Source organism: Lethenteron reissneri, chromosome 23 (assembly GCF_015708825.2).
Source record: "Lethenteron reissneri isolate LAM-NWPU_2019-01 chromosome 23, ASM1570882v1, whole genome shotgun sequence".
Classification (NCBI taxonomy): domain Eukaryota; kingdom Metazoa; phylum Chordata; class Hyperoartia; order Petromyzontiformes; family Petromyzontidae; genus Lethenteron; species Lethenteron reissneri.
This window is the reverse complement of record NC_083801.1, coordinates 10121769-10140971: the sequence shown is the minus strand read 5'-3', so window position 1 is coordinate 10140971 and position 19203 is coordinate 10121769. Positions and strand designations below refer to the sequence as shown.

Sequence of the window (19203 nt, the reverse complement as noted above, 5' to 3'; positions counted from 1 at the left end):
CATTGAGAATCAGTTGTGAGTTACATTGGCATGATTCAGAGCTGGAAATGCCACACATATGTACAGTCAATCATTGAGAATTAGTTGTGAGTTACATTGGCATGATTCAGAGCTGGAAATGCCACACATATGTACAGTCAATCATTGAGACTCAGTTGTGAGTTACATGGGCAGGATTCAGAGCTGGAAATGCCACACATATGTACAGTCAATCATTGAGAATCAGTTGTGAGTTACATTGGCATGATTCAGAGCTGGAAATGCCACACATATGTACAGTCAATCATTGAGAATCAGTTGTGAGTTACATGGGCAGGATTCAGAGCTGGAAATGCCACACATATGTACAGTCAATCCTTGAGAATCAGTTATGAGTTACATTGGCAGGATTCAGAGCTGGAAATGCCACACATATGTACAGTCAATCCTTGAGAATCAGTTGTGAGTTACATTGGCATGATTCAGAGCTGGAAATGCCACACATATGTACAGTCAATCCTTGAGAATCAGTTATGAGTTACATTGGCAGGATTCAGAGCTGGAAATGCCACACATATGTACAGTCAATCCTTGAGAATCAGTTATGAGTTACATTGGCATGATTCAGAGCTGGAAATGCCACACATATGTACAGTCAATCCTTGAGAATCAGTTATGAGTTACATTGGCATGATTCAGAGCTGGAAATGCCACACATATGTACAGTCAATCATTGAGAATCAGTTGTGAGTTACATTGGCAGGATTCAGAGCTGGAAATGCCACACATATGTACAGTCAATCCTTGAGAATCAGTTATGAGTTACATGGGCATGATTCAGAGCTGGAAATGCCACACACATATGTACAGTCAATCCTTGAGAATGAGAATCAGTTGTGAGTTACATTGGCAGGATTCAGAGCTGGAAATGCCACACACATGTGTACAGTCAATCCTTGCACTGAATTTATGACAGTGGTAGTGCTACATTTTGCATGCATAATTCATGTGCAAGTGTATCTCTGCAGTAATCAAATATATCATCACGTAATCTGTGTGGGCAAAAAATAGTATGAAATCAATTAATGCAATCTCCTTTGGATGTGGCAGCTGAATAAATCAATAGCGGAGTGCGAGAGAAGCACATTCATTTTAATGAATGAATGTAAACAGTCATCAGTACACATGCACTCACAACAAACTTATCATTTCCATACGTAATTATGGTTCCCAAATCTACCTCGCAAAAAAGTTAACCTTAATTAATTTTTATTTAGTTTCTACCGTACATAGATAAACAAAACAATAATTATAATAAATACATCCGGTAATCCTTTAATTGAATAAGATTAGAGATAATTGAGATTCATAATTTTACTTCACAACATACATCTGAAAAAAATAATGGACAGTTATTCTTTACATTTGTTATTGATACTATTGTATTATTATTGTTATTATGACTGCTATTATTTGAATGTAGTCATGCATCCTGTCCTAATAACCGATTGCATGTGTGCTGTGTACCTCTCGGTGGGTCGGAAGAATTTGGCCACACGACGGCTTGGTTGAGATCCAGGCTGACAATTGCACGAAAAAACGTGACCCAGTGCCTGCACCAAACACCGATCAATGCATATCAACAATGTATTGCCTAAATTATTGAAGGCAGTTGCTAAATTCTTGCCGCGGCAAATCGACAGGCACGCTCACGGAAACATGTGCACGTACGTTGATTGTGTTGACATTATCTGTCACGTGTATTTTCCTCGTCACCTAAAAGGGCCAATGAAAATAACGCTAATCACTTAATGAGCCATTCTAACAGTTGGTTATGTGCAAGTTTGCCGGCTGTAGTGTAGATCCCTTATAAACCTTTTTTTACAAATTAGTTTTAATAATTCAGCTGTTTTTAGTAAATATTAAGCTTTATGTGTACAATAGTTCTGTAGGAGAGAATGGTGCCAATCGTTTTTTATTCCAACCTTGCAGAGCAAGACGATTACTGCAAAACCTGAGTTTCTTCGACGGGCGATTCCAATGTTAAAATCTTCATTCTTTTGAAAGGGGAGTCTAATAGGAATTCTACCACGGAAGACACGTGCTATAGAATTGTATTCTATTGTGATGTATGTTGAAATGCAATGTTGGAATTGACCCAATTTCACCCTGAATCTGATGTGGTGTTTGCAGAACAAAAGAAGGCCCATGCATCGTGGATGGCTTTGTGAAGTCGGGCCCAGGCACTGTCCTTACCTATGCCCATGCGTGACCAGAATGCAGGGAGCGACTAAGTGGATAGCCAAGCCTACAATCATACGTAGCTGTTCCGTATATATGACTGTCACGGTGCATAGACCTTCACATCTCGTGTGAACACCATGCTGATATTGGGGGAGGAATTGGGCGAGTTCCACACAATGAGCAATGCTAATGTTTCTCAATGTGTGGAACAGTTGGTCCCAGGAAGTAGAGGCCCCAGTGGTAATGCTCGTGGTATCAGTGGTAGTTATGGTGGTTGCAGTTGTAACTCTAGCGGTTCCAATGTTCTCACTGGTTGTCCCAGTGGTTCGAGGAAAGTCCTCTTAGTTTAAGTGGTCGTCCAGGAGGTCCCAGTGAGATTTATGGTGATTCTCAGTGGTAGATTTGGTGGTCTCGGTGGTATTCAGTGACCATATCCATATATTTCAGTGCCGATTCCACTACGCTGGCCAGATCACGTGAGTCTTAATGCCAAACCATCTTCCAATCAGACGATCCCACAATCCCACTCGGAATCATTCAAATTCAAGAATGGCGACGAAATCTAAGGCAATAAAATGTGAGAATTGCCCAGCTCTACAATATGGATACTATTCATAGCTTTGCAAGGTTGTTTACTAGATGTACAATTACACAATGATATTTCACCTGCAAATGTTGAAATACTACTTTGTTCAAGATAGTTGCAAACACAAGCATTGAGAAGCGTTTTACATATTTGTTCACACTAATTTACTTAGACCTGCTCACGGCATCTAGACTAATAATTGTTTTATTGATAAAATATGTTTTTCACATTCAATGTATATTTTGATTCTTTGCTACTATTGCTTGTGGAGTTTTTATCTTGTTATTGTTGTGTTTGGTTTGAGAGTTTGTTACGCGTGTTTTTTAGAGCTGCAATACAATGTGCGTTGCCGCATTCATGTTATTATTTTACCAGCATAACGAAATTGCAAAAGCGTGGTTTTGGGTGCTGATCTGTATCATTGATTTTTATGCTGATTTAATCATCCTGATTAATTACAATGAATGGATTACAGAATCAATTTTGTTTCATGTGTCTTGAATGTTGTTCATAACTCATGAGGACTGGTTTTATGCAGTGAAATAAATGCATTTGTTAGATGGAGGTTTTTAAATGTTCACAATAAACCCTCGACAGATTTTATATTTATCAAGGCAAGGCAGGAAGGATTACGTGCCTACTACATGAATAGGAATTGTCACGTTCCCATGGCAATTATAATTTACCACCGAATGCATCGTATGTTAGGAATTAACACTTGTTATTGATGACTTAAAATGCGCGATAGAATATTCGTTTTAATCATTTCTGGGAGAGGTGATGGCATTTATTTATGCAGATTTGCGTATATATAAAAATGTAATCCAGCAATAAAATGAAAAGTGAGCAACCAATGCCTATATATTCCTGACTCTGGAAGCGAATTAATTCACATTTGAGATGACATTTGATGTCACTAAACCAATATCCTCCTCATATGTCTGAGAACATTTTACATATTAAATGTACAGTAGTTGTGTAAACAACAAGACTATATAAGACATGATTGGTCTACCACAAATATACAACACAAATGCACCCACAGCCTTCACAAGTAACCAGACATGCACATTGACATGAGTATATCATATAAAAGTCACATAATAAAAGAGCTTATGGCCGGTATTGTGAAACATTCACATGTTTGGGGTCCTTTTTTAGACTATTTCAATGGGCCGTTCACAATGTACACAATCGGAAAGGGGTCATTGGTAAAGGTTGTGATGAGAATTTATCATGACCGCGTGTGAAAATGCTGATGAACATAATTTTGTGAAAGTTTCTCAGGGAATAAAACACTGTCATAGTCCATACCTGTGTAGTGACACAGCGCCGACTGCTGTACAGCAGCTGCAACTGCAGGTGGACACTTAGCATATACGCGGTGTGTGTGCTGGCAGGGTGGAGGAACTGGGGCAAGGGTCACGGTAAACCTCGTGGGGAGGCCCCTGGAACCCTCTGGTGGGTTCGAGAACGGAGGCGCGGCTTGGCTCCGCCCTACCAGCGGAGAGCAGGAGCTTCGGGCTGCTGGTTCTGGGAGTGGACTCGTCCCATCGTCGCTGTCGTCGCTGCCACCTTCGCCCGATCATTGTGGGGCCGGACAGGAGTTGGCCGTGCAACGCAGACAGGGTCGTGTCTGGGCCGGGTCGTACAGCAGCGTGGTCGTGAGAGAGAGAGGGGGCCGGAGTTGGTGGCGTGAAACGTAATAAAGGACGGTGACTCCTGCGACTACCTCGTCTCCAACTGAGTGTGTGTGCCGCACGCCACCCGCCCACGCGCACACGCGCGCCTCGACAAGGGAGAAGAGAGCTATGACACGACATATGTAATGGCACCAACAGTAAAAAGGTGTTGGTTCGGGCAATGACCCTTCTCTATGTCCTCTAACAGAGGGAAATTGCCTGAAACATTACCTGTTATATACTTATTTAAAGCAGCGCTATTGACGGATGTGTCGATTTTTTTAATTTACAAAAGTGAAAATACTGAGCCGATATCTATAAGAGTACTGCACAGCGTTTGTCATTTAGCAAGCAAAACTGTCAGGATAAACCGCTAGCTAGTGTATTTACTCCTCTCTTTGTGGCATGTTTGGAATAGAGGGGTGAAGGGCAATTATATTCAAATACATATCTGCTACTTCAGCACCTACACATAGGTTAAAACAAATTGGTATAAAAATAGCAAAAAAACAATTTTCCCTGAACTGAAAATGAGTTAACATTTTTGCTGACTCGTCTTTTTTACAGGCCTGGATCTTCCGGCTGCAGTTATGAAATATGTACTGTATGAATAATAGACACACAGTACAACAGAGTACGCTATTCACTGTGCATATGGAGCATTTGATTGAGCTTGTGGCATTTTATGTAGGCGTGTGTGTATCATAAGTATTCGAGAGTGGAGATATGTAACGTAACACATCGTTTTAAAAGAGATGCGAATCTAAAAACAGTTTATGTATAGGCTTGCAGTACCCAGTAAAACATGGAAGGTTAGGCCAACATTGGTCCAACCACATGCCAGTGTTGGCCCCATGCTGGCATGTTTACTCAGTATGTCCATCACGAATTGACGGTACATGTAACGCACATATAAAGAAGTTAACTGTAAATAGAAAAAGGATGTTTAATACTTTATGATGGTCCTCTTAAGGTTTAAGACATGCAGTCAATTACCTGTTCTCCTGGGTAATAGAGGGGATGGATGGCCTGAAACAAAACATAGATATTGCAACACCTCTGTAAATGATGTGATTAAAATGGATGTATGGTTTTGTTTAACTCTATATAATAGCGGTGAAGGCATAACATGAGGTCATTATTCTCTGGAGAATTGCAGAAAACGCTACATCGAACGAACCATTGCACAGGGAGGGAAAATACCTAAACACACAATGTACTGAACTCACCGCCGAACATGTGAGAGTATTTACTTGCCAGTATGTTTGCGGACACGTGAAGTGCCCACGAGTCGCTGAGTCATTGGCCCTCTTCGGAGTGAGGATTAGCAGATAATAGAAGCAGTGTGCTTGGGGAAATGCCATATTTGTATCCGCTCAATGTGGGCAGAAATCATACTGAGCTAAATTCGACCAAGTAAAAATAAAAAAATTTCAGTCTGTGTCTGTCCATCATCCTCAATGCTAATCAAGGCATAATGATGAGTTGGGACCGTAGGGATTCACCCTTGTGACAAATTGCATTGCTGGATGTACTGAACAAACCATTCGTAAAAAGTAGGTCAAAATTCAGGCAGACCAAAGTGCCTTGTTTGTCATAAATATTTTCTGACAAACAAGGAATAAAGTAAGCCCGCCCCCCCCATGTTTTGTATTTTATCACCTGGTACCAAGTAAACGCAACAGACGCGTTTCCAGCACATTTTCCTCCACTCTTGGAATAATGCATGCCGCTTTTCGAAACCCTCCCAGAAGAACCTCGACCATTTCAAAGCAATTTACTCCGAGCCAGTATAAAACTATAAAAGCCACCGTGATCTGCCAGAGAAACATGAGCAAGGTGAGGTCACGCTAGATATATTTTCCTCCCATGCAAGGTCGAAAAATTGTGCACGGTTCAGCACAACAGGGTGGCGAGGCCAAATATGACATGCGGTGTGTCTGATGCCTGCACAGCCATAAGTTATTGTTAGGCTGGGCCACAGCCGCGACCAGTGTTAAACGTCCAATTTATTCCCTCCCCACGTTGCCTCTTAGGGGGGGGGAGATTCCCTTTGGAGCCAAGTCCATATTGTAACTCCCCACTGTGCTCGCTGATTAAGGAAATGCTGCCTATTTCAGTTCCATACCCGTTGCTGGAGTGGGGAGTCCACGTGTTGTTTTATCCTTGTATTAACTGCATTATCTGGAATGCTCATCAAGTGCACAGTGTATCGTCACGTACACCAGTGTAGCTGTGGAGGTGTTAAAATTGTTTAAAAAGTGTACGGGTATACACATGGCTGGAAATGTTATTGAGATCTCAAAACTCATTTCTTCGGTTATATACAGTGGTCAAGTATTCTGTCTGAATGGTTCCTATTACTCCTATACTACGGTATTGCTGCAGAAGGGAAACTGCAGTTACATGGGCTGCAGGGCGAATAGATTTAACATGAGGACTTCTCATTTTGTATTTTGACCAGTAGACATCTTGCATATAAAAATCACCAGTAGTCAAAGTATATGCCATATGTGGCATGTATGTATACACACCATACATGAGTATAAGCTGATACAGAGTGAAGTGATGGTGCAGTGGGTAGCATACTGCACTATGAACCATGCTACCCGTATTTGATGCACGGCCACAACTACAGTGGCAAGTGATGTGTCTTGGTCATGGGCAGCCACCTTCACTAACCCGCACTGACCAGAATGGTAACGTATGGTCAAACAACCTTCATCCAATATTGTGTTAACACGGAGCTGTACCGTACACTAATTGGTTATATTATAACGTGTTTAATTACAGTATTTGTTCACGTGTGTTAATGTGGTTGATGTATATATACTCTACTTTTAAAACCCACATTTTCATTTTTTTTTATTTTCCTTCATAATTCCTCAAGTCTCTCGAAATTGTTCCCTTAAATGTAAATAGTTGCAATTACCAAATAAAGCAATAACCACACACACATGCATCTGTGGTGTGAATAAGTTCTTAGTGAGCGGTAAGCCGGTTTCTGTGGAGTTGTGCTCTTTAATACATTTAAAGGATTTATATATTTTTAAATCAAATATGAAAGAGCAACCCCACCATACACGTTTGGTGTTGTACAATAATAAAACATCGGTCACTGTCATGGCAACAGATTTACATGCATTTATATATTTTTTTAATCAGTGCATTTGACTTCCAGCTGTCACTAAGGTGAATTCAAATGGACTTCCTCGTATAAGTACACAGTGGCATTATGCTACGAATGTTGACCGAACCAGTTGGCACGAACTGTTCATGTTCTCACACAAGGATGCGCAAAATGCTGATTCATTACCGTATTTGCCTTGCCATTGTTGTAGTCACTTGATATATGCGCAGACATGACCAGAATATCTAATACTGTACGTTACCTTAACCGGGGTCAAACTGCTTTCTTCATGGGATTGAGAGTTACAACGATCTGGCCAATAAATGGCAATAGAATCCCTACATTGGCCATGAGAGGCTTCTGATCTCGCCTTTACGGCTGAGTAAAACGTGGTCCTTGTTGGTATGACCTCAGGAGGGAGGCTGGTGACCTTTATACAAATCCATTTGTATTTTGTGGCTGGGATTGCTTTGGTTGGATTTTCTCAGATTTAGTGCGGGAATGCATTTTTAATGGATCCCTGCGAACAGGCAACAAGAGACGTTGAAAGGATTTTCTTCAGACACAGTAGGGATTGTATGATTTATTTTGCTCGAGCAACATCACGTAGATTCTTGACAGATAATTTGGTCTCATTGGCTGAATTATACGCAAGGCACAAAAAACATCAGTTTTTCATCGATCATCAACAGCAATATGTTGCCAGCCACACTTCTCCCTATCTTGCTTGTTATGAAATACTTACAGGTATGGAAAGGATGAAATCACACAAGTAGCATTTCGACTAACCTCTTAAAGAGAATACGATGTGATGCGCACACGTTTTGCTTTTTAAAAATAATTACATGTGGCGTGTTCAATATATATTTTTTAATATTAAAACATTTAACAATGCTAAATGCTCCTGCTTTATCAGCGGTTGTTATCGCCAATGCTGTACTCGGGGAGAGTTATATTAAAGTATGTACAGCTTGAATAATCACACATAACTTCTATCATAAATGTTCATTGTCTTACTACAGTTTGCATATGATTTGAAAATTATATTACGCGGCTGGATAACAGTCATGATAGCTGGACATGACAGTGATATGGACTATGTGAGGTCGAAGGCTTAACTTGACTTGAGGTGTATGCACTCCCTGGAGGTGTGAGATGCCCTTCCTGGGGGTGTGAGAGATGGCCAGATTTTTTTCGAAGGTAAATAATCGAAACACAAATTAAGCACTGACACGTAAGTACAACTACATTGTTTCATCAAACCTCTGCATTAACATTGTACATTTTTTTTACGATTGAGAACCAAAGGGGTACAAGGCTGCAGTAAAGGTGAAGTTAACCAGTGACCTAAAGCATTTACATTCAGATTGGAGAATGTTTTGTATAAAATAGTAGAAATGGACCGGGCTGAAATAATTGGAGACAGCAAAATATGGCTGACACAGCGATGCAATTAAATATAATAGTTGGAGTAATTGAATCAGGCTGAACAAATTAATTAGTTATCACGAAACCTCGAATCATGAGACACCGACTGGGCTTCCACAGCAGTGTGTCCCAGCAGAGGGCGCATTACACTGTGGGGTCAGCTGACATTTCACGGGTGTGTATGCTGGCCCATAGTCGTTTAAACATGTTGTTGTTTTTGTTATTGAAAATGCCAATGACTCAATGTGTGTTGTTTTTAGCGCCGGATAATTTCATTTAGTTACTCATAAATATTACAGAAGGAAATAAAGCATGAAAATATTTTTTTTGTCAATGTTTCAATCAAAATCTTAACAAAACACGTGAATTTTAATCCTGTTTATGGCATCACATGGATGCTTTGTAATTATTATGTTGTAAGACATGTTAGCTATTTAGACTTAATAATTAAATACACATTTAAAAGGGTAAAAACCTACTATTATTTTTAAAAAATGTTTTCTCCTACAACATCAGAGTGCAGCGCCACATTAAATACGCATTCCAATGACAATAGTTTACAGCGATTTGAAGCATGTTTTTTTTTGGGGGGGGGGGGGGGCAGAGCTTTGTGACGTCATATTCGAGGGGTGGTATGACTTTTTGTGACGCCGTGTGACTAGGGGGGGGGGGTCAAAAATCGTTAAAAATCATCGCGTGACATTATTTATGGACGGCCCCTACAGCATAATTTGGATATGTTTGCATAATCCGTGTGGTTCGCCCCTCCCCTGGACGATCAAGAATTTAATGAATATTTGAAGCAGTTCAAAGAATCAGAGGCCCTTCCTCCCTTCACCAACTGGCCAACAGTGAATTATCATTAGCCACGATCTACCTACTGATGGATGAAGGCCTCTCCAAGCTTTTGCCATTTCTCAGGCTTTCACAATGCAACAATTTATCTGGCTCCTGAACACAAGCAGATTTAACGGCCGCAATTCCGGTATAGACGTCCTCAATTGCTGGAGCCTCTCGGCTTGTGATAACACCTTGAAGGTCAAAACCAGTCCAGTGTTGGCTCGTTGAAGCAAATGCAGCTCGTTGGTATTGGTCTGGAAAGCCAATGAACCAAAACAAGTTTATTTATATTTTATATACGGAACAGAGCTTTGTTTAAAGTGATATTACCCATAATGCCCCACGAAAATACACGAGTTTGTGAAGACAGAGGTTCTCTGCAAGCCATCTTGGCTACCATGAGAGATTCGTTCATGAGGCTATCCACATATACAAACACAGAGACAATTTCAACCGAGAAGATAGATTCTGGCTTAGCAATCATTGAAAGGATTTGATAAACCATTTCGGGTCTTAATTGATTGTGTTCACGTTTACGGTGACTTTCAGACCGCATTCCATTTTCTGCTCCCCCCTCCTCTTTTCCGAACATAGATGGACTCGTCCATCTGACCAACTGCTAAATCGCTGTTCGTGGTGCTGACGTTAGGAAAAACCGCCACTTTTTTTCAAAATTTCTTGCTGTGGATTTCACACCTGATGATGATTGCTTGTGTTGCGGTCGAAACGTCGTGAACATTTTTATTGTTTATATATTTTTTATTTTATTATTTCCCTTCTACGTGACTTTACCGAAAGAACAAAGAATGTGCGGTAGCACAGTTTATATGACTCCTCTTGGCAATAACATCTGGTAATCAAGTAGCATGTATGTAACAAGCTTGACTGCTGATAAGACTCAGAAGGTCAAAACCAGTCTAGAGTTTGCTTGCATAAACAAATAATGCTAGATAACATTGTCCGGCGAGCTCTTGATGAGTAAATACAGGTAATCAGGTACCACTACACCCCAGATGTAGCTGTTCAGCCCGAGCTCTCATTACTCTGATAGTGCATTGTCTTTGTGCTGCACGCTTTTTGGCGTCCTCTGGTCTAACACCGTTTTGAGACGAGGCTCCAAAGAAAGCTGTCTCTGGTGTGGACCAATCAGTTTCAAAGACAAAGCATATATTATCAGAGTATGTTTTTTGTTTGCATTCTGACCACAAGCATTGTGGTTAATGTAGACATGATTCCTTGTGAAAGGTTTCAGTTTGGTGTTTTAACATCTCAACACCTGTTTTGCTGCCAAAAAAAAGGGGAAACCCTAATCTCATATTTTGGTACTGGCAAAGGAGGTCCCATGATGTATGAGGAAATGTTAATCATTAAGAATCACGAGGAAAGAACAGGATGCCTACGTTGTTTGACCATGGCTAACATATAACACGTGGACTCTATATAAAGAGGCAAACTTTGTCAAACGGAAGACAGAATCGAGATAAATACATTTGGACACAGCCAAACCATTGGCAGAACTTTATACTTTTGACAAATGGCATCCTTTTCTATCAGAGGGAGAATTGACAGGATTCTCAGTCTCTCCAGGAATCAAATATAGAGTTTTAGGTTTAAAAGGCACATACGTTTGTATTGTTCAGAAAACATTAACTTTCATATAAACCATGGCAAATTGAAGATTATTCAAATATATGCTCAAATACAAGCCATAAAAATGAAAGTAAATCAAATAAATGAAATTCCGAAGCGAAGTCCAATTGAGGGTAAAATGAATTACAACATCGTCATTTGTGAATGGAATACAAAAGTATGTTCAAAGTGCAGAGTAAGTTTGTTATTAGAATTATGAATCAGAGAGATTTTAAGGTATGTTAGATTTGCCAGCAGGGACATATACAGATAATGATCACCTTTGTCAAAAAGGAATGTAAATGATGGATATAATCTAGTGACGCACATACACCGAGATGTAGAGGGATGTACGTGCATGAAATATAAATACATCTCTGTCCTTAGCATTTTCAATACAGGAAATTTTATGTATTTCAGTATGGAATTTTGTTGCAAACTAGAACGCATTTCTCAATGAAAGGGTCCTTGCCTATAAACATGGAGCAGTTCCGTTTTGGTTCAAGCACGAAATGTTGAAATTGACGGGTTGTGTAAAAAAACAATCACGTCTTTTTGTGGAGAGACATGAGAAGCATGTGTTCTTTATTTTGTCATCAACACAGGAGGTGATCACAGACGTGTGAAATGCACGTTGCACTTCAACATAGTCAGAACATGGCAAAGCAACTTACTCTAAAAATTAGGTAAATAATTTTTGTGAAGTGTGATCAAACAACCCCCATGACTGACTCGGCTTAGAAAGGCCTTAATCCATCAGTGGATTGACAGGGCTGTAGATCATTATTAAAATTAGCAACAACTTGTTTGCCCTTATACTGTAACAGTACTGCACTTTGAGCTTACATGTGAGTGGTTCGACTTACACATGACATTGTAAGTTCAAACTTGTTTTTGTCGTTGTTCTATCATTCAACTTAAACTTAGGATGCATACACTTAAACATTACTGCGTTGTACCCAAGACAATTAAGTGATTAACCTTCACAGCTCCTGATCTGCCTGAAGTCAGTAATGTTTAGCTGGCTGACCTCACGAACAGTAACACAATAGTTTACACCGAGCATCACGAGAAAAACCGGTAATATAAGGAGATGGGAACATTAGCCTTGCAAGTAAATACACTGAATTATGCTGTGGTTTACACCACCAACACAATGAGTATTTAACACTCTTTCATATGCTGGGCTGCTGCATAAGAATCATGAAAAACTTGAGGCCTTCTTTTCACCATACTGTACGACCAAAGATATCGCTAAACAACCACCACCACCGCTTCATCATAACAGCGGGGGTCTATTTTAATTATAATGCAGTGTTATTGATTCTTGTGGCTTTCGATTTTTCTCTCTATCCAAACTCTGCATAAGCTGATCGGGTTGGATGATTCAGTTATAGCCCCCCCCCAACCCACCAACCACTCACTCACACAAGTGGTCACAGTGCTTGGCTTGGGTGGAGGGTGTACAATGGAAAAAAAAAGTATGCGTGTCCCTCTATTGTTCAAGTGCCTGAAGACAGCCACTGAATCGGTTTCACTCCGCGGACGGCGAAACAAAAGACTCCACCTCGGGTTTTGTGTGACACAATAATACGCGCGGTGGGGCAGGGTCGCGTCCCATAGCCCACCTGGCACCATCGCGCCAACACACATGTGGTCGAGGTGCTAACAGGGAAACGCTCAATTTTGAGATTTGCTGGAAAAACCACACGGGTGTTCTACTTCCTTTCCTGCTGTGAGGTAAGAGAGTGAGAGAATGCTCCTGGTGGATGAGTAACACTTGGCAAACGCCGAATGCATTGTGGATTATGTCGCATTTAAATGTGACCGCATCTCAAGCTGATGCATCGAAAAAGTGGGCATATGTGTTTTATATGAATAGGCAGTCAGTCATAGGCAGAGGAAACAGGGCAAGGTCTTGAGTCGAGCATTGAACACGAGCAGGGAGTCGACAGCACGGATGGCAGGGGTAAGGGAATTTCAGAAAAGGCGGGCAACACGGGAGAATGAGCAACCTCAAAGGGAATGAATATTGACAAGGAACTTCGATTAAAACAAACCTGGGTTCTGGGAGCCGAGTGTGTGTGTGGAGCGGAGTGTATGTGTGTGGAGCGGAGTGTGTGTGTGTGTGCGCATAGGGAGGGTAGTCGAGTGAAATGAGAGGGCAGGTAAGCTGTGCCAAGTCCACGAATTATCTTGAAGATGGCGAGAGATTTGACTGGGGATCACCAGAGCGATGGGAATCTTGGGGTGATGTGGTATTGTTTACGGCGAGAAGCCATGCAACTAATCTTCGGTCACTCGTAGTGCTGTTAATTTATACTCCTAGTTTATGATAAGTTTGGAAATTAATATACTATTAAACATCATTTTTGCCTCGAGTTTCCTGGCTGGCTGCTGGCTGGGTACCTCTCCATTGCCACCGAAGCTTGCTGAGTAACTGTGTAAATGGGATTTTCCGTGTAACAAATAAACATTGAATTGCAATGACAGACGACGTTCGAAAGACACTTGAAAGGTAGCAATACCGAATAGGTGGTAATACATTCATAAGACTGACACGGATAGTTTAAATTTCCTCTATCCCTTCAATTTCTGCTCCGATAAATGGTATTCTTTCGCCAGAATATTATTTCTATCCTCGAGCCTATAGACACATCTCACAATAATACGTTGCCTTGGCAATGTGTTATTGTGCCTTGGCAATGTGTTACATTAAAGGGCAGATTTAGTGCTCCGATTACAGGATTGTGGAACGAGTATGGAAATGACAGATGTGTCTTATTTTAAATTGGAGAGCTGTTGTCTTTAATGATCCTGATATTCATGCAACTTGACATCATGTCGTCACAGTGGCGCTCGGTGGTGACATGGAATCTCCAACCACTCAAATATTGCCTCTTGATTAACACAATTCGATCTTACAGCCTTTATTACCCAGCATGATTTGAATGCACATTTCAGAGATATCTTTTCGTAAGGGCACTTAAATGAATATACGTGTTACTGCAGGGTATATTTATTGTCAAATGTAAAATAATATCAAGTAACATAAGCTCGTGCCTTCATAGATCAGGCCGTGAACTCGGTGTCAGGGTATGTGCTGCTCATAATTGCGTCTGCGCTTATCAAGCCCTCGTTGGGGCTCTTTGTGGTTTTACATTTTTAAACGCTGCCCCCGGTTTGAGTTTCCCACGTGAGGGATCAGTGAAACGCTCATTTATTGATGCCTGTTTGCATAGATCAGCTTACAGCTAAAGGGCTAACACTGAATATCACCACAGGCCAGGTACACAAACAGCATCGCAGTATCACACATTGTCACGGTAACTGCGTTTTGTTTTCCTCCCTCTGGAGATAACTTTGTTCGTCATTTAAAACAAAACAAAGCATCACTGTAGGCTCTTGTGTTGAAATTAGTAAGCGACAAAGCAATTCTATAGCAGTTACGTGAAGCATTCCGTTCCTCCCTCGGCGCCATGAAAAGACATTTGGTGGCGAGCGCTTGAACAACAGGAAAGATATTCATTTACACGTTCACACATCCTGAAGGCAAACGAAGGCAGGAACGCCTCCTGCCACCACAATGTGCTGAAGGTCGCCAGCCGAGAACTTTGGATTCTGCTGCTGGAGCTGAGGGTACCCAGCAGGAACATTACACCTCTTTAAGTGGGTTCTGTGTCCGGTATAGTATATTGGTGTATGATATAGAATACCGCGCCTAATGTGTGTGTTTGTGTTGCATGCTTCAATGGTGTCTGGCGTGCTCAATTCCATCTGCTAATAGCCTAGTATCATGCGAAGAAGTACATTTGCCAACCTCATCATCTGACTATAACGTTGGTACAGGACGTGGATCAACTGTCAAAAGAAGAGCGAGACTGGTCACTGCGACAGGTCAGCCGCCAAGATTGGCGAATGTTCTGCAGGTGTGTACCATGTATTTATGTCCATTTCAAAGCAGATTAAATTAATGAATGCTTTAGATATGTATTGTATAATGTTATATAATACTGTATTTTGCCTTTCGGATGCGTCACATAGTAAACGTAATGTTATTTATGGAACTAGAAATGTGAATCCTTATCCTGTTTTTTTTATCAGGGATGGGGGAGGGGGGTCATGCATTCGTTGTTCATTTTGTTGTTGTTAAAGAGTACATCAAGGTGGCCAGGTGGGTTGGCGGTCAGAGCACTGAGTTGGTACTGCTGAGATCCTGTGTTCAGATCTCGACACCCATCAATAAGCCAAAACACTGAACACATTCATCAATAACACTGGCATAAAAGGTAATACATATATATTCGATGCCATGTTGGGCAATGGCCCTTCTTAATAGCACACGAATTGAGAGGCCAGAGAAATTAAGTGGATAACAGTTGAATAAGCCAGGTGCTCAAGTGTCTCAAGTTGATGGTTTCCGCATAGTCACTGGCACGAAAAAACCCCACCTCGTTGAAACATTTTCATTCAAGAGTGTGACTTACACATTAAAAGAACAGAGCTTGTGTTATGTGTGGGAGGAAACAGAGATGTTTGGGGAGATAACACTCAAAGGTCCACACTAGTGGGTTCACATGTCCACCCTCTGTGCTGCCACCTCCCAACCACCTTCTACCTAGCAGGTTTGGGACCTTCACTGCACGGTCCACCAACCTTTGCCTCCAAAGCGCTGTATCACACCCGCGCACAAGGGCAGCACATTCAACTATATTGTGTCCTTTGCACTGCATCTACCTACTGAATATGCATATGTGTGTATTTCTTATACATTATAGCACTTTGTATATATACAGAAATCAGTATTTTCTTTAATGAAATACTGTAATTGTATTCTTCTGCATTTCAATGGAATTCGTAATGGACAAAACACGGCCACAAAAAACAATAATCTTCACTATAATGGCCACATATTTCACTTGCTGAGCTGCGCTCTTAATGAGCACAAAGAATGCCATAACTAGAGCACAAAGACAAATTGTACGAAGAGCCCTCATTAATCTCTGTTGTTGGCGAGCTGGACGCAGTTCTAGCCTAATGAATTGTGCCGGGTTTGGCAGATGGAACACGATGTTGTGTTAAGTGGGCACGCATCTAGGATGCGCAGATTGGAAGCGCGCTGGTGGCATCGATGTAATGATGATATGAGACCGCTCTGTGATGAGTGGGTTACATCACGCCATGCTCTCGGTGATTCTGTAGTGTTGGTGAACGGCTTGAATGCGCAGAGGGTTCGGTAAGTGTGCACTGGAAGAAATTCTTAATGCAGAGTGGAACACTCTACGTTAATTGTTTCTGTGAGTGTAAAAAAATAAGCCTCTGTCCGATTGGGTGCCTCGGGCAATTTCAGTAGAGCATAGGGCATGTGGTTGGGCAAAGATCTGATCAATTAGCTTCAGCAATATAGATGCTGGTGCAGTGCATGACAATTGTAATGTCAAGTGTATTTGTTACATCAGGTGAGAACTCAAGAGACCATGCTACAGTCGTCTCACTTGCCGGGAGCGAATTGTGGACGCAGCACGTTACGCACGCGCTTATGTTTTGTTTGAACTCTTTTGACGGTTTAACCATTGACAAGATGATTTTAGTGCGGTTGTTACTAATGGCCTCTTGGTGAAGGATTGCGGAGCAAAGCTGGTGTGCGTCCACAAGCTTGCCCGGGTAATGTTCTCCGACAGTAAATAGCAGCTTGTGACAGGGAAGTCTCCGTGAGCTGACCCAGGGAGGAGAGAGGCTGCTGCGGTCACTGACAACAGCTGTGATGGGAAGGCGTGCTTCGTATAATTTGTGACAAGTCACTCGGGGGATATGGGCTGCATCGCTGAGCCGCACTGCTGCAACACTGAAAAAGCATCCTGCGAGCTCGAAACTTACAGCCCCCTCTGCAAACTCGGTCGCAGCTATCTCTCTTCAGTGGGCCGAGAATGAATAGGATTAGCGGGATATTCATTCACTTGTCCCCTTTTCGCGTGGCTGAAGCTGACTGGCATATAGGTCACACATCTGCTGTCCCGTGCCTGTTTGTGCGGTTCGTGCGTGTGTGTGTGTGTGCGGCTGTCTAGTTAGGATCTGTACGGCAACACACAAAGCATGTGTGGTTGATTTTGTTGAGTCGGGGTTGTTTGGCGACGGGAGACTTTGCGTGCACCTTGTGGCCGAGTTTTGCGAGATGCAGACGGATCCCCTGAAGGCACACGGATTGTCGCGTTCGCGTAATCAGATTATCGTACAGTTTCGCGATTATAACGTACACTGTTACATGGTTATACTACCGAAGTAATGATCTCAAAGTATGTGCAAAATGAAATACGTCTCGTAAAACGTCGTGAACATTGAACTTTTCCCAAAGTATTTTGAGTTTGAAACGTGTACTTTTCGCAGACGACATCAATGACAATAACATGAGCCAGACTGATGTCTCGCTCTTAAACGTGCCTTCTCATTCGTCAAGTTCAACAGGTGTGTACGCCTTCTTCGAGTAATCGCACGTCGTGTTCTTGTTCCCGACAGCGTATATTGTTGCTAAACCTCAGAAAGATGTCGACGAAGCTGATCAAGTTTGATCAGCTGAAGGACCCCTCGGACACTTGGGAGTTGGTGGAGACGATCGGAAAGGGCACCTACGGAAAGGTGTACAAGGCGACAAGCCGGAAGGATGGTAGCAAGGCTGCTGTCAAGACCCTGGACCCCGTGAACGTGGGTTCTTGGCAGGAGAAGTCACTCATTTGCATTCAATCAGGGCTGTGTGGATCTTAGGTTGAACGCGTAAGGATGTGTCAGGTCAGATTTTGTAATGTGTTTGAGGTTATTAGAGAGCACTGACTTTTTTAGAGGATAGGTCATACTAGCTTGGACATAAATGCCCTAAACATATATCCAGACAAACATTTTCTCTTAAGTATGTTGGGATTTTGAGATGGATTATGAAGGCAAGATTACTAAGGATAGCATATTGCTTAACATTTGAATATAATAATGGATCGATGAATCATCTGCTGGAGCACATGGGCTAAATGTTGGGTGTTGGTCAGCCTCACGTTACCTGATCTGTCCCATTAGTTATTTCACACTATTTACCCAGCTGTGGTGCTTGCAGGGGTGGTGTTTGTAAAACTCGTTGTACATGTCACGACTTGGCTGTAGTATTTTGAGTGGCTGAGCAGCTCGGGGAAGTAACCTATTGCAGATAAATAAATAAATAATAGCTGCCAAACACATGATTCCTTGTAAAATGTTTAAGTTTTGTTGCCAGAAAAAAAGGGGGAAAATCCTATTATTATATTTTGGTACTGGCAAAGGAGGTCTAATGATGTAGATGCTCACCCCGAGCCCTCATTACTTTGATAGTGAATTGTCTTTGAGCCGTATGCCTTTTGGCGTCCTCTGGTCTAGCACCAATTGAGACGAGGCTCAAAAGAAAGCCGCCTCTGGTGTGGACCAATCAGTTTCAGGGACAATACATATGTTGTCAGTGTGTTTTTTTTTTATTGCATTTTAACCACAAGTGTCGAAGTTAATGCACACATGATTCCTTGTAAAAAGGTTTCAGTTTTGTTGCCAGAAAAAAGGGGAAAACCCCTATTACTCTAAGGGAATGATAAAGCGTTCATGCTTTTAAATAAAAAATTAAGTCAATAAAGATTGTTAGAATTAGGTGAGTCATTTCATATATATTGTATATA

At 41.6% G+C, this 19203-nt stretch overlaps 1 protein-coding gene across 5 annotated transcripts in view; it reads left to right on the top strand.

Moving 5' to 3' along the window:
- Positions 1 to 13055: 13055 nt before the first annotated feature.
- Positions 13056 to 19203, top strand: part of LOC133345947 (myosin-IIIb-like) — a 43329-nt gene continuing 37181 nt past the window's right edge. For 2 of the 5 annotated variants that reach the window (XM_061557093.1, XM_061557094.1), the window contains exons 1-3: positions 13057 to 13258; positions 15306 to 15447; positions 18032 to 18217. In XM_061557093.1, coding sequence (XP_061413077.1) covers positions 18059 to 18217 — 159 coding nt within the window. In that variant the 5' untranslated portion in view covers positions 13057 to 13258; positions 15306 to 15447; positions 18032 to 18058. Of the gene's footprint in view, positions 13259 to 14875; positions 15188 to 15305; positions 15448 to 18031; positions 18218 to 19203 lie in introns of those variants that run through there. The other 3 variants (XM_061557095.1, XM_061557091.1, XM_061557092.1) reach the window with 3 other exon arrangements.